This window comes from Gopherus flavomarginatus, chromosome 11 (assembly GCF_025201925.1).
Source record: "Gopherus flavomarginatus isolate rGopFla2 chromosome 11, rGopFla2.mat.asm, whole genome shotgun sequence".
NCBI lineage: Eukaryota > Metazoa > Chordata > Testudines > Testudinidae > Gopherus > Gopherus flavomarginatus.
In genome coordinates, this window is record NC_066627.1 from 1096949 (window position 1) to 1117023 (window position 20075).

The 20075-nt window shown below is 50.2% G+C and overlaps 1 protein-coding gene across 4 annotated transcripts in view; it reads left to right on the forward strand.

Annotated features, from left to right (window-relative positions):
- The first annotated feature begins 6949 nt into the window (after window positions 1-6949).
- LOC127031397 (Ig heavy chain Mem5-like) overlaps window positions 6950-20075 on the forward strand; it is a 135584-nt gene continuing 122458 nt past the window's right edge. For 2 of the 4 annotated variants that reach the window (XM_050918167.1, XM_050918169.1), the window contains exon 1: window positions 6950-7063. In XM_050918167.1, coding sequence (XP_050774124.1) covers window positions 7018-7063 — 46 coding nt within the window. In that variant the 5' untranslated portion in view covers window positions 6950-7017. Of the gene's footprint in view, window positions 7064-7367; window positions 7682-20075 lie in introns of all 4 variants that reach the window. The other 2 variants (XM_050918171.1, XM_050918172.1) reach the window with 2 other exon arrangements.

Here is a 20075-nt window from a genome sequence, read left to right on the forward strand (position 1 = left end):
CAGGAGGAGGGGGAGCAGGGGTGAGCTGGGGCAGGGAGTTCCCTGCATGCTGCCCCCCCTTACTTGCTGCAGGCGGGCCTCCCAGAGCTCCCCTGCCCCAGCTCCCTCCACCTAAATGCTGGCGGCGACTGGAGCAGCCAAAGATCCAGCCGCTGTGGTCACTGCCGAAGAAAATGGTGCCTTCCAAATCCCAGCGCCCTAGGCGACTGCCTAGGTTACCTAAATGGTTGCACCGGCCCTGGCTGCAGCCCCATGTGTCTACAGTGAACACCGACAACTGTCACTGAGGAATTGTCTCCAACCTTAGCAGAAGAAGATGCTTCTCTGGCTGCATGTTGCTTTCATGGCAGCACTTCCTCAAGGTGATTCTGGCCTGAAAAGCCCTGGGGAGCTCAATGTTATTGTGTACAAGGGTAAGACTGTTCTCTGTTATGTCCTCAGGGCAGGGCCACCCAGAGGATTCAGGGAAGCTGGGGCAAAGCAATTTCAGGGGCCCCTTCCATAAAAAAAGTTACAATACTATAAAATACTATGTTCTCATGGGGGACCCTGTGGGGCCTGGGACAAACTGCCCCACTTGCCCCCTCCCCTCCCCCAGGCTGCCCTGGGGAAAATAAACATTTAAAAACCTTCTGCATCTCGGCACAAATGCAGATTTGAGAAAACTTCTTTTCAAGTCACCTTTACAAGATATCACTGGTTCTCAGCTTCAGCTAGTGCTAAAAGGCACTAAAGCTCATTAAAAGGGTTGGACAAATATTTTCTGTCAAAACATTTTTTGGATCAAAAACTAGGTTTTTTTTAAAAGCAGAAAAAAATCACTGACAATGTCTGCTTTCCTTCAAAATTTGTTGTGGTTTTTTTAATTAAAAAGCTGAAATTAGTCTGCCAAAACCTGAACATGGTTTGGGGCTTCAGAAGCATGTGGCCAAATATTTGCTACTTGCTGTGTTTTATTGTTTAAAGAAACAATAAAAAAATTCTGCTTAAAAAAAATCTAAAACTTTTGAACCACCTCAGCTTGTGACCAAACGCCTGAGCCCATCCAGTCAGAGATTTTCCCAGGTTTCTGATACTCTGCTGGTTTCCTTGACTCATATCTGTCTCCATAACTTTGGGTTCATTGAGGTCAGCCTCCACCTCAAACCCTGCTTTCCCTCCAGCATTTATAATAGTCTTAAATGTATAAAAAAGTGTTTTTAATTTATAAGGGGGGTGGGTCACACTCAGAGGTTTGCTATGTGAAAGGGGTCACCAGTACAAATGTTTGAGAACCACTGAATCCAACTCCCACCCACTCCCTGAACCCCAACTGCCCCCATCAGAATCCCCGACCCATCCTACAACTTGTCCCCTGACCACCCTCCGGAGACTCCCCCAACCACCACCCCAGGACCCCACCCCACCACAAACCATCCCTGCTCCCTGTTCCCTGACTGCCCTGACCCCTATTCACCCCCTCTCCGACTCCTGACAGATCCCCGGAATGTCCAAAATCCAACCCCCTGTTCCCCATCCCCTGACTGCCCCCCCAGAACCTCTGCCCCCTCCCTGTGCCCTGACTGTCCCCTGAACTCCCTGGCCCTTATCCACCCCCCCCAATGATTTCCCTACACTCCCCCCCTGAATTTCCCCAACACTCCTCCTAGTTTTGTGAGCTAGTTACATACCAATTTAGTGACTGTTTGGAAATCTGAATTTAAACTGAAATATTAATTCACACTTTAAAAGCTTATACAGTGTATGATAAAATATTTGTATCTGAAAAAGTATAATAGATTTGAAAAGTATGAACATAGACTAGCTTCCTTGCTTCATTATACAGCTGTTGTTTTTTATGATGTCAGTGCATTCATTTCGATGATGTTGGCCAACCTAATAATTTCAAATGATGATTTGTAAGCAAGTCTAAATGAGCTCTCCCTGACAGCTAGTGATGAACTGGGGCTGCGGGGAAAGGCTTCAGGGCCAGATTATATTTACTTTCACATCTAATCTACCTCGGTATCCAGCAAACAGAGCTGTGTTGTTCAAGTGATAGATTTTGGCTGGGGTTGGGTTACAAACCACTTGAATGTGGGGGCAATGAGGGATGAAATGTTCTTGAGTAAAGGGCAGTAGAACTGTACTTAGGCAGTGATGATTTGAAGGCATCAAGAGAGAAGGTGGGGACCTGTCCTTCTCCACTGTTTAAAGACAGAGCTGATTAGGCTCCATAGAGAGTCTTTTGTTCTGTTAAGTGACCACTGCAGCTGAAATCATTGACAATCAGGTCCAAGTGCTTAGTCCTGTGGTGGGGACAGTGTTCCTGTGGGGACAGTGTTTTTGTGTAAGAGGCAGCCCAGACTGCATTAGCAGCGAGGTTCCCCCACTGAGATCTCAGCTGAGATCACTGAGAGCTGGTGGAACCTCAAGAGACCAACTCGCAGAGGTCACAGGGGCAGGTGGCAGCCGAAGGTGACTGTGCAGGGCCATTGGCAGCAGAGCGGTGCAGTGAACGGTGGCACAACCAACAGACATGGCCAGAGCGAACAGTGAGCAGCTGGAGGAACAAGCAAGGTGCCTTCTTGTCCCCCACCTGGAAGGTGTACTCATGTGAAAGCACCTCTGAACTCTGAGTCTCCACTGACCAAGGACAACACCGGTGAGTGGAGTGCGGTGGAGGGAAAAGTAAGGGGCATGTTAAATAAACATTTGTTTTTTGAACTATATTTTAGTCACTTTGCTCCAGAATGCTAGATTTGTGACTGAGAATGGAAACTTATATAAATATGTTTCCTAGTAGGCCAAGATTTTTTAAATGCATAATTTGCCAAGGTTGTTATCTCACATTGTTGCTATCTTGAGATGTCATTATGCTGGGGAGTTTCTGTACTAAACATTTTTATTATTATAATTAATTTTTACATAAGAATGGTCATACTGGGTCAGACCAGTGGTCCATATAGCCCAGTATCCTGTCTTACAACAGTGGTCAAGGCCAGGTGCTTCAGAGGGAATGAACAGAACAGGTAATCATCAAGTGACCATCCCTTGTTGCCCATTCTCAGATTCTGGCAAACAGGCTAGGGACACAGAGCTTGGTGTTGCATCCCTCCCCACCCTGGCTAATAGCCACAGATAGACCTGTTTTCCAGGAATTTATCTAGTTCTTTTTATAATCCTGTTATAGTTTTGGTTTTCACAGCATCCCTTGGCAAAGAGTTCCCTGGGTTGACTTTATATTGTATGAAGAAGTACTTCCTTTTGTTTTTTTTCAAACCTGCTGCCTATTAATTTCATTGGGTGACTGCTAGTTCTTGTGTTATGTGAAGGATTAAATAAAATTTCCTTATTCACTTTCTTTGCACCAGTCAAAATTTTGTAGACCTCTATCATATCCCCATTAGTCATCTCTTTTCTAAGCTGAAAATTCCCAGTCATTTTAATCTCTCCCCCTGTTTCATACCCCTGATCATTTTAGTTGCTCATCTCTGTACCTTTTCCAATTCCAATACATATATTTTTAGGATGGGTGACCAGATCTGCACACACTATTCAAGGTATGCGCTTACCATGGATTTATATAGAGGCAATGTGATATTTTCTGTCTTATTATCTATCCCTTTCTTAATGATTCCCAAAATTGTTTGCTTTTGTGACTGCTGCTGCACATTGAGTGGATATTTTCAGAGAACTATCCACAATGACTCCATGATCTCTTTCATGAGTGTTAATAGCTAATTCAGATACCATCATTTTGTATGTGTAGTTGAGATTGCTTTCCAATGTGCATTACTTTGCATTTATCGACATTGAATTTCATCTGCCATTTTGTTGCCCAGTCACCCAGTTTTGTGAGATCCCTTCGTAGCTCTTCACAGTCTGTCTGGAACTTAATTATCTTGAATAGTTTTGTATCATCTGCAAATTTTGCCACCTCAATGTTTACCCATTTTCCCAGATCATTTATGAGTATGCTGAACAGTAATAGTCCCAGTACCGACCTCTCAAGGATACCACTATTTATCTCTCTCCGTTCTGACAACTGATAATTTATTCCTACCCTTTGTTTCCCATCTTTTAACAAATTACTGATCCATGAGAGGACTTTCCTCTTACCCCGTGATGGTTTACTTTTCAAAAGTCAATTTAAATTAAATACTTTTTTTTTAAATGTATATTTTTTTTAGAAATCTAGACCTGTTATGTGTTTTGGTGTAACTTGCATTATTCTTATGTTAAATTTGCATAATCCTAACAAAACATTTACTTTATTCATATCTCTTTTATATATCTCATTGGTCCTGACACCCGCCCTGTAAATTTGAACATCCCCCCTAATTTCAGTTCCTGGGGAAACCACTGAACCCGCCCGACCCCCTTACCATGCCTCTTACCCCCACCTCCCACCTCTCCTGGAGCCTCAGGACACCACACCCAGGAGCGACCCTGGACAGTGCTGCAGCGGCGTGTCTCCGGCGGGACCTGAGCTCCAGCCGCTTGGCTGCAGCTTGCAGCCCCCACCCCTTACCACACGCTCAGGCCCAGCTGGAGCGACGCCACTGCAGCGCTGTCCAAGGCCCCTCCTGGACGGGCGGCCTGAGGCCCCAGGGGCTGGCGGGGGCAGCCTCCGACATTCTCGTGGGGGCTTCTCTGGGGCCTGGGGCAAATTGCCCCACTTTCCCCCCACACACACACACACAGGCAGCCCTGCAGCTACTGCGGTCAGCCTGTCCCTCATTTTTGAGACTGAAGTGTATGAAAATCGAGCGACCACATTTCCTGTTAGACACCCCCGGTGTCCCTGAGTCTGCAGAGGAGACAGCACAGACACGTGTCTCTGCAGCTCACACCCATCCCCGCTTCTCTGCACGCTCTCCTGCAGAATTGTCTCCAAAATAGTCAGAAAAAAAAGATGATTCTGTGGCTACCCGTCGCTTTCATGGCAGCAATTCCCAGAGGTGATTCCTTGCCTGGACATAGAGGGGAAGCTAAGTATTACACTGGATATGGCTGAGATTAATAATACTATATTTTAAGTTTGCAGGTGCCCATTCGCAGATTCAGCTGGTGGAGTCTGGGGGAGGTGTTAAAACCACAGGAGAGTCTATCAGCATCTCCTGTAAAGCCTTCGGATTTACCTTTGGAAACTATTGGATGTATTGGTACCGCCAAGCTCCCGGGAAAGCGCCAGAGTGGATTTCCTACATTAACCCCGACAGCACTAACGTGGACTATGCCCACTCAGTGAAAGGGCGAGTCACCATCTCCAGAGACAACCCCAACAACCTGCTGTATCTGCAGCTGACCGGGCTGAGACCTGAGGACGTGGCGGTGTATCACTGTGCGAGAGACACAGGCCATGTCTACATCTAAAATTTTGCAGCGCTGGTTGTTACAGCTGTATTAGTACAGCTGTATAGGGCCAGCGCTGCAGAGTGGCCACACTTACAGCAACCAGCGCTGCAAGTGGTGTTAGATGTGGCCACACTGCAGCGCTGTTGGGCGGCTTCAAGGGGGGTTCGGGGAACGCGAGAGCAAACCGGGAAAGGAGACCAGCTTCGCCGCGGTTTGCTCTCGCGTTCCCCGAACCACCCTGCAAACCGCAGGGAAGGAGACCTGCTTGTTCGGAGGTTCGGGGAACGCGAGAGCAAACCGGGAAAGGAGACCAGCTTCGCCGCAGTTTGCTCTCGCGTTCCCCGAACCACCCTGCAAACTGCAGGGAAGGAGACCTGCTTGCTCGGGGGTTCGGGGAACGAGAGAGCAAACCGGGAAAGGAGACCAGCTTGATTACCAGAGGCTTCCTCAGGTATGCTGGGATACCTGCTTATTCCACGGAGGTCAAGAAAAGCGCTGGTAAGTGTCTATACTTGATTACCAGCGCTGGATCACCAGCGCTGGATCCTCTACACCCGAGACAAAACGGGAGTACGGCCAGCGCTGCAAACAGGGAGTTGCAGCGCTGGTGGTGCCCTGCAGATGTGTACACCTCCTAAGTTGCAGCGCTGTAACTCCCTCACCAGCGCTGCAACTTTCTGATGTAGACAAGCCCACAGTGACTGGCAGGGAATCTAATCACGTACAAAAACATCCCCTGTGCAGTCACAGGCCGCTGCGGGGCACAACCCAGGGGACGGGTCAGACACACACACAACTGAACCAATGAGATAATGTCCGCAACGGTGCCATCAGCGCATGAATGACTCGGCTTTTGTGGGGCTGCAGAGACTGGTCAGGGCTGGGGCAGGAAGCACGAGGCAGCCGCTATCCCAGTCGCTGCCACTGGAGGGCAGCAGCCCCCGTGTTCTTTGCTGCACACCTGCCCCCCCGGGGTACCAGCTCGCCACCTCTCCCAGAACCCCCCCAGGGGGCAGCACCCTACTCTTGGCTGCGCTCCTTGCTTAGATGGTTTCCAATTAGCCTCTGGGGGCGTGAGGGTTCAGCATTTCTGAGCTGCACCTGGGTTCCCGGAAACCCGGATGGATTCCGAGCAGTGCACGGGGCAGCCCAAAGGGGACACGGTCAGATGTCACTAGCTGCTGGCAGATCTGACCTGCCCCCATGGCTGCCTCCTGCTGCCCCAGCTAGGAATAAAACCCAGTGACTGGACCAGTAGGGCAGGGATATGGTTTTTCCAATGTAGGAAATTCAAATTGGGTTCCCAGATTCTGATTGGTGCGTTGCCCAAGAAAAGGGCTGGTTTCACAGGCAGCAGCTTCCAATGGCTTCAATGAACCTTTAACTGAGGTACTTGACCGGTTTACTGGCCATGTCAGAGGTAACTGGCCAGGTGAAAACTCAGCACCCTTCAATGTGTGATATTAGCCAGTCTCCTCCCTGGGAAGGATGTTACTCAATAGCTCAGCGTGGCAGGGGCGGGGTTTCTCCCGTGCTATTTTAAATGAGGAGGAGCTATGCAAATTACGCCCGGGCAATAACGATCTTTTCTGGTTGTTTCCACTCGCCTCTCACCCTGCGGCTCCACAGACGCTCTGTCCGCGCAGGGAGCAGCTAGTGCCGGTCGCCAACGCGAGGATGCTGTGGTGGCTGCATTTTGCTTTTCTCGCAGCAGCGTCCAAAGGTGCTTGGAACAAGGGGTGTGTGTGTTAATCTGATGATTTATATTTATTGACCGGAGCTGGGGGGCGGAATTCCATGGGAATAAATTGGGACAAGCGGATTTTGTTCCCGGTTTCATACCAGGTATTTGTCTCGTTTAGAGGCAGTGGCTGGAAACCTCCATTTCGTTTTCTCACAAATATTGACAGACCAGAAGTTCCCCCCCCCCCATTAGAATGTGGTTAAAGCTGCCGCCTTTGCCCAGACCTGGCCCGAGGGGATTGTTCCCACCCGCTCTCACGCCTCCAACCCGGTTTGTTCCCCAGGGGCCCAGGGCCAGGCCCGGCTGGTGGAGTCCGGGGGCGGGGCTGCGAACACAGGCGGCTCCAGGCGGCTCTCCTGCACCGGCTCCGGATTCGCTTTCAGCAGCTACAGCATGTTCTGGTACCGGCAGGCCCCCGGGAAAGGGCTGGAATGGGTGTCCTGGATCAGCGGCAGTGGCGGCAGCACAGATTACACTAACGCAGTGAAAGGGCGATTCACCGTCACCAGACACAACGCCAAGAACCAGCTGTCTCTGCAGATGAGCCGCCTGGGACCCGAGGACACCGCCCGGTATTTCTGCGCTGCTAGAGATACAGTGACGCGAAGCCGGGCTGAGCTCTGACAAAAACTCTCTGCGTTCAGCCCAGGGGATTCGGCAGCGTCCCGTGACTAACATCACCCCCTGAACTCCGGCCTCCCTCACCCAGAACTCATAGCCCGCCGCTGACCCTCCCACTCACTGCAGCTCCTGAGCGGCGTCCTTGTGCAGAGCAGCGCGTTATCGGGGTCGGGGTCGGGGGGGCAGGGCGTGTGTCTGTGCACGGGTGGGCAGGAGCTTTTCTCAGAGCACAGAGCAGGGATATAAACACTGACACCCGGGGGTGAGAGCAGAGAACGGGCCTGAACTCTGCTGGGTTCACTAGCAAACCTGCGGGTTTCTACCAAGCCGGGCTGACCCAGGAACTCTCTCACCGCGCACCGACAGAGAACGTGTCTGTCCCTGCCTGGACGTGCGTGGAAGGGCTGTTCGGCCGGCTGCACGTTCAAAGAAAAAGAGCTCCAGATTTTTGTACACAACTCTTTGCGTGGTGGGGGGTCTGCTCCAGGCGGGGACCTGTCCGGATGTTGGCTCTCGTGCAACCCAGGCTGGTAAGAAAGTGCCCAGTTCCGACTTGAATTACATTTACACCAAGGACCCAATGGGAGCGCTCGCTAGTCACTGAGGGCAGAACTGAGAACCCCAGAGCGGTAACAACGAGCCTGATTGAAAACACAAGCACGGCCACACGAGAGATTCGTTTTTGCGGCCGGGAGATTATCCCTGGCTTTCCACACTGAGCCTCTGCAGGGTAAGTGTATCCGGTAACGATGAGCGGCGCCACAAAGGCAAGGCTCCTGCTGCACCCGCTGGGGTTGGTCTGCCCTTAAAGAAGGGAGGAAATGCAAATAAAGTAACAACATTTCTTGTCACACCCCCGCTTTGTCCCTTAGCCTGCAGGGGACAAAAGCTGCAGCCCCACGTGTCTGCACTGAACAAGTCCCACTGGGGATTCCCGAGTCCCAGGCTAATCAGAAGAAGATGCTCCTCTGGCTACATTTTGCTTTAATGGCAGCACTTCCCCAAGGTGCTTCTGGCATGAAGAGGTCTGGGGGACTCAGTGTTACTGTGTACAAGGCTAAGGTCGTTCCCTGTTATATCCTCAGATGCCCAATCGCAGGTCCAGCTGGTGGAGGCGTGAAGATGGCAGGAGAGTCCATCAACATCTCGTGTAAAGCCTCCGGGTTCAGCTTTGGTGACTATGCGATTCTGTGGTACCGACAGGCTCCCGAGGGGAGCCACAGTGGTCTCTTATATTAGCTGGGACGGCTCTGATACGGATTACGCGGACTCAGCCGAAGGGCGATTTTCCATCTCCAGGGACAACCCCAGCAACTCTCTGCGCTTGGAAATAAAGAGACTGAGAATCGAGGATCGCGCCCGGTATCACTGTGCGACACACAATGAGGGGAAGCTGGTCCGAGCTCAGACAAAACCTCCCGTTCCTGTCACAGCCCCCGGGGGAAGCACGTGACACCTCAAAGTTCAATCACATGGATTAGCCAAGTAGAAAATCTCCCCAGCTCTGCAGTCATCAGGTAGGGAAGTATAATTTGTGGAGCCCAGGGAAGGCTGCAAAGATATGCTAAGGCTGAGCTACATTAAGGGGGCTGTACCCTCTATCCCGGCCTCTGACACACACCTTCCAACGGCCGCAGGGGGCCTGCAAACAACGCTAGTCCCCTTCTTTTCACAGCCCCGCCTTACTCCCCGGAGGCTCCTTTTTGGGCATTGACTGAGGCTACATTCCCCGGAAAAAAACAGTGTGTGAAGTCTTGTGTCATTACTGACAGGGGGCAGGGTTGAGATTACATGAGCAACCTGAGTTCTGGCACCTCCCCTCATTCGAGGGCTTGACTTAGCCACATTAACGTTCTTTTAAAGTAGTTTTTAATGTCATTTCCTTCCCGTACAAAAAAGGAAACAAACCAACCAACCACCCTTTCGTTCTATAGAACCACACTGACCCTTCCTCAGCTGAGAATTGACATTTCCAGAGGTGCACACTCCTTGTCTTAGACTCGCACGTCTCGACCTGAGTTACCATGTGCACCTGCTGTCCCGAGCCCTGCCAGCAGGGGCCAGCACTCCTTGTCTGTAGCACACATCACCCCGCCTTGTACCCTAGTACCTACCACTAGAGGGCAGCACGGGTTCGCTTTGGTGCTCCGCAAACAGCGTGCGACCTACATTGGTTGCTGGAATATCCGACACTGCCCCCTTCATTGCCCCGTGGTGGTGGAACAGAAGGTTCAGCACTGGGCCGGAGATACATTATTAGGGAAAGATGCCTTAGGAAACCGCCCCCCTTTCCCTGCTAGGAGATCTCAAGGTTGGCAGCACTGGGTGCCTGGTCATTAGCTCAGGAGAGACTTTGTAATGGCAAAGGCAGGAACAGTGGCCTTGTCATTCTGTAGTGCAAAGCATTGGAACCGGCCCACTCAGTGGTAACAGAACAAGAGGCCCCGGATTTCTAGACAAGTCCTCGTCCCTCAGAGATATTTCTCTGGTTCCATAGTGTGCGGATACCATCCATACTCAAACAGAACAAGAAAGAGACATGGTTCTCTTGCAAAAGAGGTGTTGGAATACCTCCCCTCCCTTCTTGTCAGTTGGAATTGACACTCACCTATAAGTTTGCAGGAGATGTAGGCTGCTTAGATGCGTTTCCTGTTCCAAACCAAACATCACATGTCCCTGACCCTGGAGTTCCCAGAGAGAAACACTGCAACCCTCGGTATGTCTGTAATTACCATCCAACTCCGTCCTCCACACTCTCATTATCCCTCCTAGTAACCAAAAACTCTGACAGCCTGGCTGATGACTCAGGCCTGCGAATTATTTGCTTCCTATGGAAAAAGAGTGGACACTACTCCCCACTCCCCGACACACACCTGTTGGTAAAAGCTGTACGATCATTTTTTTGAGAGTGACTGTTAAACGGATGATGTCACTTTCTTTCTGAAATGTTGATCACTCAGGCCTGGAGCTTAGTTATCTCTGGTGGGGAAGGAGGGAGCAAAATAATTTTATTTACTCATTCTTTCATTTATTCCATTGGTAAAAGGGAGGGGTCTAATTTCTGAGAGTCCCTGGTCTTGAATAACGGGACTGATCTTCAGTTGTCTTCTGCCGGGCAGAGTATGGAAATCAACCCCGTAATTCCCTCAATAGGGGCCCAGCATAACGTCTGCACAACTTGCCACCAGTCAGAACTGACAACCCTCTCTTAACGTACAGGATATGAACAGGGAGGCAGCTGCAATTCCTGTGTCACACCCCCTGTGGTGGAGTAGGGGCTGTCTGTGTGGGGGATGGGAGAGCTGGGGATGTCTTTAGGTGAGGGACAGGATCTTTAAGCCTGTAACCTCAGCCAGGTAGGAAGGAGGGGGTTAGCACCTTGGCCTGGGAAGCTGGACAAAGGAATCGGCCAGGTGGAGGAGGGGCAGTTCAGTTTCGGTTGCGGGCTGGGTGAGGGAAATTCAGGGGATCCTATGCTGGACCCAAGCTCCCTGAAACTCCAGAAGGACTCGATTGAGGGGTCCTGACTGTGCCTGCATGCTCTGCTGTAACCTGCATTCCTCTTGTCCAATAAACCTTCTGTTTTACTGGCTGGCTGAGAGTCACTGTGGGTCCCAGGAAGAGGGGTGCAGGACCGGACTCCCCCACACTCTGTGACACCCGCCTTGTCCCTCAGCCTGCAGGAGAACAAAGCTGCATCCACTGTGTCACCGCAGTTAAGGGGCTAATCCTCCTTTCCCGCCCCTAGGCACTTAAGGGACAGTGAGAGTCAGGACAGGCGCTAGTGTTTTTAGCGCCCTAGGCACACGGCCATTTCGCTGCCCGGCGCGCTGGTCCGGCAGCTATGGTGGACGCCTGCGGGAGGTCCACTGGAGCCGCTGGAGCACCGGACAGTCCGCAGGAATGCCTGAGGCAGGTCCACCAGAGCTGCCTGCCGCCTCATCCCGGCAAAATGCCGCCCCCCAATAATCCTGGCACCCTAGGCCCTGGTGAGAGTTCCAGGAACGTTAGGACATGTGGCTGTTAAAGAGCGAGCTGGTCTCTGTGTGAGCGATAAAGCGGAAGTGAGCGGGCTGTGTGTGTGTCAATGACAACGAGAGAGTGAGCTAGACTGGAGGTGCGTGCATGGCTCACCTGGCTCCGTGATACCAGAGACTGCTCAGTATTTGCACCAACCACACACCCCTCACCCCCCAGGCTCTGGGTCTCAGGTTCCAGCAGAAGCTACTGAGGGTTTCAGAGACTCTCCCCAGAGGGAGAAGCTGGTTTCCGCATCTCCAGCTGTTTTGCTTCGGTCCGAGACACGATGACCTGGCTCTTTGCTGCTCTGCTGGCCCTGGCCCCATGTGAGCATTGGGGGGCGGGGGGATATATGGTGAATCCGGGAGAGTCTTTGCTCCCTGAGTCCAGTTGTTTATTCATTTATTTATGTTTCCAGGTGCCCTTTCTCAGGTGTAGCTGGCGGTGTCCATCTCTGGGGTGGGGCAGGTCTCTGAGCCCCTCACACTCACACTGCGCCGTCTCAGGTGGCTCCATCACTGCTGATTACTGGGATTGGTACAGGCAGCTTCCCCAAGGAGCGCTGGACTGGCTGGGAGAGATTGACTGGTACAACTAGCAGTGGCGCGTAGAATACGCCCCATCTCTCCAAGGCCCAGTCACCCTTTCCGCCGATTCCTCCAAGAACCAGTTCTCCCTGCAGCTCCGCTCGCTGACAGCTGCGGACACCGCCGCCTATTACTGCACCAGGAGAGACACAGAGACACAGAGACAGGGAGTCCTCAGACAGAAAGCGGGGAACCCCTATGCCCGGAGGGGTGGCTGAACCCTCCTGGCTTGTCCCCTTCTATCAGCCCCCCTCTGCAAGGGACAAGGTGGGGTAGGCCATCTCTTTTACCTAACTGACATCTGTTGGTGAGCCAGAGAGGGACAGAGAGAGAGACAGAGAGAGACACACAGATCCACTAGAAGATCTCACCTCACTCATCTTGGATCTCCAATATCCCGGGACTAACAGGGTCACAGCAACTCTGCATAGTGACAGGGCAGTGTCAACTGCTGCCTGAGAAACACAGCAGGGAAGAGACCCCAAGAAGAGCTCTGCGTGGTTCCAGAGCTTGTCTCTGTCCCGCCAACAGAAGTTGGTCCAATACAAAATAGGACCTCACCCTCTTTGTTTCTGATATCCTGGGAGCTTGATGTCTACAACTGCATTGGATGCAGCATGAAAGAGAGTGAGACAGCGGGGTCCAGGTCCGCCCTGCTGTGCTGGGCTGCAGATATTTCAGGAAGAGAGAGGCCTGTATATACGGGATGCATGTGCCCATGTCTGGTGTGTACGGGATGGATAGATCAATGTAGAGAGGGGTGTGAAAGCTAGCTAAGGGGGTGTATGAGATAGATAGTGTGAGGGTGGTCCTGGTGGGAGCCAGCTGCCTTCACCCAATAGCTAGCTAAGGGGGTGTATGCAGGGCCGGCGCTTCCATTTAGGAGACCTAGGCAATCGCCTAGGGCACCAGGATAATTGGGGGGGGCATTTTGCCAAGGGGGGTGGCAGGTGACTCCGGTGGACCTGCCGCAGTCATGCCTGCAGACAGTCCTCTGCTCTCTTGGCTCCGGTGGATCTCCTGCAGGCACGCCTGCGGCAGGTCCACCGGAGCCGCGGGACCAGCACACGGGGCGGCGAAATGGCTGTGCGCCTAGAGCGCTAAAAACACTAGCTCTGGTCCTGGGTGTATGAGATAGATAGATAGTGTGAGGGTGGTCCCGGTGGAAACCAGCTGAGGTCACCCAATAGCTAGCTAAGGGGGTGTATGAGATTGATATATAGTGTGAGGGTGGTCCCAGTGGGAGGCAGCTGACGTCACCCAGTTAGGGTGAACTGCAAACAAACCCCAAAAGCTGGTGGATATTTCAATATTTACATTTACCAGCCCGCACAAAACAGCTTCTGTACTACCTCACTGGTTACTCAGAAGTTCAAACAAGGCAGTTCCCTGAAAGTACCCAGCCTCAGGCTTCCAACCAGGGACCCACGTCAAAATATGATTTGGATTCCTGAAAATCTTATTCCATCATACAAAATAAAAGGTTCTTCTGATCCCAAAGGAACAGCCACATAACCAGATCAAATTTTAGTTTATATCTTACACAAAACATCTCAGATCTTACAGCCAATTCCTATTAACTAAACTGAAATTTATTAAAAAAAAAATGAAAGTGTTGGTTAAAAGATCAATATACTTATGGACATGAATTCAATTTTTGAGGTTCAGATACATAGCAGAGATGGTGAGTTTACATTTCCAAAGAGTTCTTTTGGAAATAGTTCATAGCTTATAGTCAAATGACCATATTAAGGGTGAAATCCAGCCAACGACTGAGATCTCAGTCATTATGGTTTAGGGTTCCCCTACATGAAACCCACCAGATCTGAGATAAAGATAGGCCCTATAGCCTAACTTCTGCCCTGTTCCTAAGCGCCCAAACACCCATCAGAATGGAGTCTCCACCCCTCTCCAGGGGCATGGTGTGGTGTGGGAAGGGGGATGACTTTGTACCCCTTCCAAAGCAGGCAGCTACCTCTCAGAAGTTGCAATAGACAGAAGATGCCCCTCTGTTGTATTTTTTACAGTTAAGGCCTAAACCCTCCTTATCTTTACAGGGAGAATTTATCCTCCAGCTCAGTGAGCAATGCCAGTGTGGATACAGTTTGTATTCATTTTAGCAGCTTCTAAAAGTGAGAAAATGATTGAAAATACCGGCCATGACACAACACACGTGTCTCTGGCCATGTGTGACAGTGTAAATGTGTGAGCTGGACAGAGAGAGAGAGAGAGAGAAAGACACTGAGAGAAGGTGTGTGTGTGAAAGTGTTTGTGGGTGGAGGGGAGAGTTGGGATTTGCAGCAGGCAGGTCTCAGGCTTGCGCTGCAGAATTTCTCAATTTTTAAAAAGGTGTCCAGAGGTGATTGCAGCAATTACAGGCCTTTAAGCCACACTTCAGCACCGGGGAAACTGGTTGAAACTAGAATAAAAAACAATGTTGTTGGACAGATAGATGAACATAATTTGTTGGGGAAGAGTCAACATGGTTTTAGTAAAGGGAAATCATGCCTCACTTAACTGCTAGAATTCTTTGAGGGGGTTCTGATTGGGTGAGCATTACCTGTATCAATGGAGTGGTATGCCCGTTCAGTCCGTCCTGGGGTGGCTGAGAACAATGGGGCGAAGCTAGTGCACAGCTCCTTAATTTGTTGCCGCTGCAGACGTTCCAGGGTGGTTGAGAGGTTCACCTCTTCCACGCCACCGTCTTTTTTCCCGTCGTAGTAGACACCGTCAGGCCACTCAGCATCCTCTCCCTGGACTGTAAACTGACAAACCTGTAAGTCTCTGGAATAGAAAGGCTTGAGAGAATTAACATGGTACACTTTAGGCTTTAGTGAGGAATTGGGAAATGCTATGAGGTAGTTTACAGCTCCCAGGCGCTCTTGGACCGTGAATGGCCCTTCCCATGATGCTTCCATCTTATGGGCCTGTTGCGCCTTCAAGACCATAACCTGGTCTCCTACCTTGAAGGAACGTTCTCTGGCATGTCTGTCATACCAGGCCTTTTGCTCTTCTTGAGCATTCTTTAGGTTCTCTTTAGCAAGGGCTAAAGATTGTCGGAGGGTGCTTTGTAGGTTGCTTACAAAGTCCAGAATGTTAGTTCCTGGAGAAGGCGTAAACCCCTCCCATTGCTGCTTCACCAACTGTAATGGCCCCTTAACCTCGTGACCATACACAAGTTCAAATGGTGAAAACCCTAAACTGGGATGTGGTACAGCCCTGTAGGCAAACAGCAACTGCTGCAACACTAGGTCCCAATTATTGGAGAATTCGTTGATGAATTTACGTATCATGGCCCCCAAAGTTCCATTGAACCTTTCCACCAGGCCATTGGTTTGATGGTGGTATGGGGTGGCAACCAAGTGATTCACCCCATGAGTTTCCCACAGTTTTTCCATGGTCCCTGCCAGGAAATTAGACCCTGAATCTGTAAGGATGTCGCAGGGCCAACCTACCCTGGCAAAGATGTCTGTTAGGGCCAGGCACACAGTGTTAGCCCTGGTGTTGCCTAGAGCGACTGCTTCTGGCCATCGGGTAGCAAAGTCCACTAAAGTCAGTACGTACTGCTTTCCTCTGGGTGTCTTTTTTGGGAAAGGACCCAGAATATCCACAGCTACTCGCTGAAATGGGACCTCAATTATGGGGAGTGGCTGGAGAGGGGCCTTGACCTGGTCTTGAGGCTTTCCCACTCTTTGGCATACCTCACAAGACCGGACATACTTGGCAACATCCTTGTCCATCCCCTCCCAGTGGAAGGACTTCCCCAACCGGTCCTTGGTTCTGTTCACCCCAGCATGGCCACTGGGATGATCATGGGCTAAGCTTAAGAGCTTCCCCCGGTACTTAGTTGGAACCACCAACTGTTTTTGCGGCTGCCATTCTTCCCGGTGTCCACCAGAAAGAATTTCCTTGTATAAAAGTCCTTGGTCTATAACAAACCGGGATCGATTAGAAGAGCTGAGAGGCGGTGGGGTGCTCCGTGCCGCCGCCCAAGCTTTTTGAAGGCTGTCATCCGCTTCCTGCTCAGTCTGGAACTGTTCCCTTGAGGCTGGGGTCACCAGTTCTTCCTCAGACTGTGGACTTGGGCTTGGTCCCTCTGGAAGCGATGTAGGTGATGGGGTTGTTTCCGTTACTGGTGAACCGCTCTCCGCTGGTGCACCTGAGGGTATTTCAGGCTCTGGCTGAGCCTTTTGGGTATGGCTGTCTGTTGCTTCTGCCAGTTTTGGCTCGCTGGCGCCCTCTGGCGTTGAGTTTGAAGATGTAGTTGCACTTGCTGGTGTTGGTTGCTGTTCCAGTTCCGGGCCTGGGACTGGAGATGCTGTGGCTGTTTCAGTGGTAGGCATGGAATCCGGGTCCACTACCTCTGTCTGGGTCTCTGGTAACACAGACGGGGCCTCTGTGGACGGTTCAGGAACAGGAATGGGTCTGGAAGCTTGCCTGGTTTGGCTACGTGTAACCATTCCCACTCTTTTGGCCCGCCTCACCTGGTTGGCCAAGTCTTCCCCCAGTAGCATGGGGATAGGATAATTGTCATAGACTGCAAAAGTCCACATTCCTGACCAGCCTTTGTACTGGACAGGCAGTTGAGCTGTAGGCAAGTCTACAGCTTGTGACATGAAGGGGTAAATTGTCACTTTGGCCTTTGGGTTGATGAATTTGGGGTCAACGAAGGATTGGTGGATAGCTGATACTTGTGCCCCCGTGTCTCTCCACGCAGTAACCTTCTTTCCACCCACTCTCAAATTTTCCCTTCGCTCCAAGGGTATTTGAGAGGCATCCGGGCCTGGGGATCTTTGGGGTGATGGTGGTGTAATGAATTGCACTCGCATGGTGTTCTTGGGACAGTTGGCCTTGATATGTCCCAGTTCATTACACTTAAAGCATCTTCCATCTGATGGGTCACTGGGCCGAGGTGAGTTACTGGAGACTGGCGAGGTTGAAGGGTAGGGTATCTGTGGCTTTACTTGGGTGGTATGTGGGGTCTTTGGCTGTCCTCGGTTGTAGGGTTTATGGTCTGTGTGCCCCCTGGGGTAATCGTTCCCCTTGACAGTAGCTTTCTTGCTTTCTGCCAGTTCCATCCATTTGGCTCCAATCTCCCCCGCCTCAGCGATATTCTTGGGGTTTCCATCTTGTATGTACCGCGTGATGTCTTCAGGAACACCATCCAAGAACTGCTCCATTTGTATGAGGAGGTTCAGTTCTTCCAAGGTTTGAATGTTGTTTCCTGTTAGCCAGGCCTCATAGTTTTTTGCAATGTAGTAGGCGTGTTTGGGAAATGACACCTCTGGTTTCCACTTTTGGGTTCTGAAGCGCCGACGGGCATGATCTGGGGTTATCCCCATCCTGTATCTGGCCTTGGTTAGAAAAAGTTTATAGTCATTCATTTGGTGCTTAGGCATTTCAGCTGCCACCTCTGCTAAAGGTCCACTGAGCTGTGACCTCAATTCTACCATGTACTGGTCTTCGGGAATGCTGTACCCAAGACAGGCTCTTTCAAAATTTTCCAAGAAGGCCTCGGTGTCATCACCTGCCTTGTAGGTGGGAAATTTCCTGTGCTGTGGAGCAATATTTGGCGCCGGGTTGTTAGGGTTGGCTGGCACATGCAGCCCAGCTTTTACCAACTCCAGTTCATGTTTTCTCTGTTTTTCCTTCTCTTCATTCTCTTTTTGTTGTTTTTCCATTTCTTTTTGTTGTTTTCCCATTTCTTTTTGGTGTTTTTCCATTTCTTTTTGGTGTTTTTCCATTTCTCGGTGGTGGGCCAACTCTTCTTCTGCTTGTTTCCTTCGGTAGGCTATCTCTTCTTCTTCTAGTTTTCTTTTGTGTGCTGCCTCTTGGGCTGCCCGTTCTCTTTGGAAGGCTGCCAGTTTCATGCTTTCTTCCTTTTCTTTCATCTCCATCTGTCGCCTGTGTTCAGCTTCTTTGATTTGTTCTTCGGCGTCCATTTTTGCCTTAGAAGTCATGGTTCCTGTTTTCTTGTGTTGGGGTGCCCTCCGGTGTTTATCTTCTGAACTGCAGGTTCTGTTGCCTCCTGAAGTCTGCCTAGCAACAGTGCTTTTTTCCTTTTCTCTCTCTAGCTAATGTTCAATGAAAGGAAACCAGAAAAACCACTTTATTTGCATGCATATAAGTGCTGTTACTTGCCTCCTAATGGGAGGGCTATTGCATGACAAAAGACGCTCAACAGCCTCTTAATGGCTTCTCGCTTAACATGCAAGCCACAAACTGCCAGAGAGAGCAGAAAAAAAAAAATTCTCTCTGGTTCCCTTTTAAAACCAACTGTTTCTCTCTGCTAAAAAGCCCTTAGCAGAGAAAAGAAAAATATAATATTCCTACTGGCTTCTGGATTCTGTCTATCTCCCACCCACTGCCACCATGTAATAACCTTAGTCCCAGATTTGGACCTTAGCGTCCAAAATATGGGGGTTAGCATGAAAACCTCCAAGCTTAGTTACCAGCTTGGATCTGGTACCTGCTGCCACCACCCAAAAAATTAGAGTGTTTTGGGGCACTCTGGTCCCTCTGAAAAACCTTCCCTGGGGACCCCAAGACCCAAATCCCTTGAGTCTCACAACAAAGGGAAATAATCCTTTTTCCCTTCCCCCCTCCAGGTGCTCCTGGAGAGATACACAGACACAAGCTCTGTGAATCCAAACAGAGTGACTCCCCCTCTCTGCTTCCAGTCCTGGAAACAAAAAGTACTTTCCTATTCCCCCAGAGGGAATGCAAAGTCAGGCTAGCAATCCAACACACAAATCTCCCCTTGATTTCTTCCTCCCACCAATTCCCTGGTGAGTACAGACTCAATTTCCCTGAAGTAAAGAAAAACTCCAACAGGTCTTAAAAGAAAGCTTTATATAAAAAGAAAGAAAAATAAGTACAAATGTTCTCTCTGTATTAAGATGATACAACACAGGGTCAATTGCTTAAAAGAATATTGAATAAACAGCCTTATTCCAAAAGAATACAAATCAAAGCACTCCAGCACTTATATTCATGCAAATACCAAAGAAAAGAAACCATATAACTTACTATCTGATCTCTTTGTCCTTACACTTGGAAACAGAAGACTAGAAAATAGAACTACTTCTCCAAAGCTCAGAGAAAGCAGGCAGGCAGACAAAAGAAAAAAGACAAAGACACAGACACTCAATTCCCTCCACCCAAAGTTGAAAAAATCCAGTTTCCTGATTGGTCCTCTGGTCAGGTGCTTCAGGTGAAAGAGACATTAACCCTTAGCTATCTGTTTATGACAGGGGTCAACAAGCATGTGGACAAAGGAGGATCCAGTGGGTATAGTGTACTTAGATTTTCAGAAAACCTTTGACAAGATCCCTCTCCAAAGGCTCTTATGCAAAGTAAGCTGCCACGGGATAAGTGTGAAGGTCCTCTCATGAACTGGTTAAAAGATAAGAAACGAAGGATGGGTATAAATGGTCAGTTTTCAGATTGGAGACAGGTAAATAGCGATGTCCCCAAGGGTCTGTTCTGGGATCAATCCTATTCAACATTGTCACGGAGTGTGGGGAGTCCAGTCTTGCACCCCTCTTCCTGGGACCCACAGTGACTCTTAGCCAGCCAGTAAAACAGAAGGTTTATTGGACAACAGGAACACAGGTTACAGCAGAGCTTGCAGGCACAGTCAGGACCCCTCACTCGAGTCCTTCTGGGCTTTCAGGGTGCTTGGATCCTAACTAGGATACCCTGAATTCCGCCCATCCAGCCCCAAGCCCAAACTCCAACTGCTTCCCTCCTGCCACCCCCTT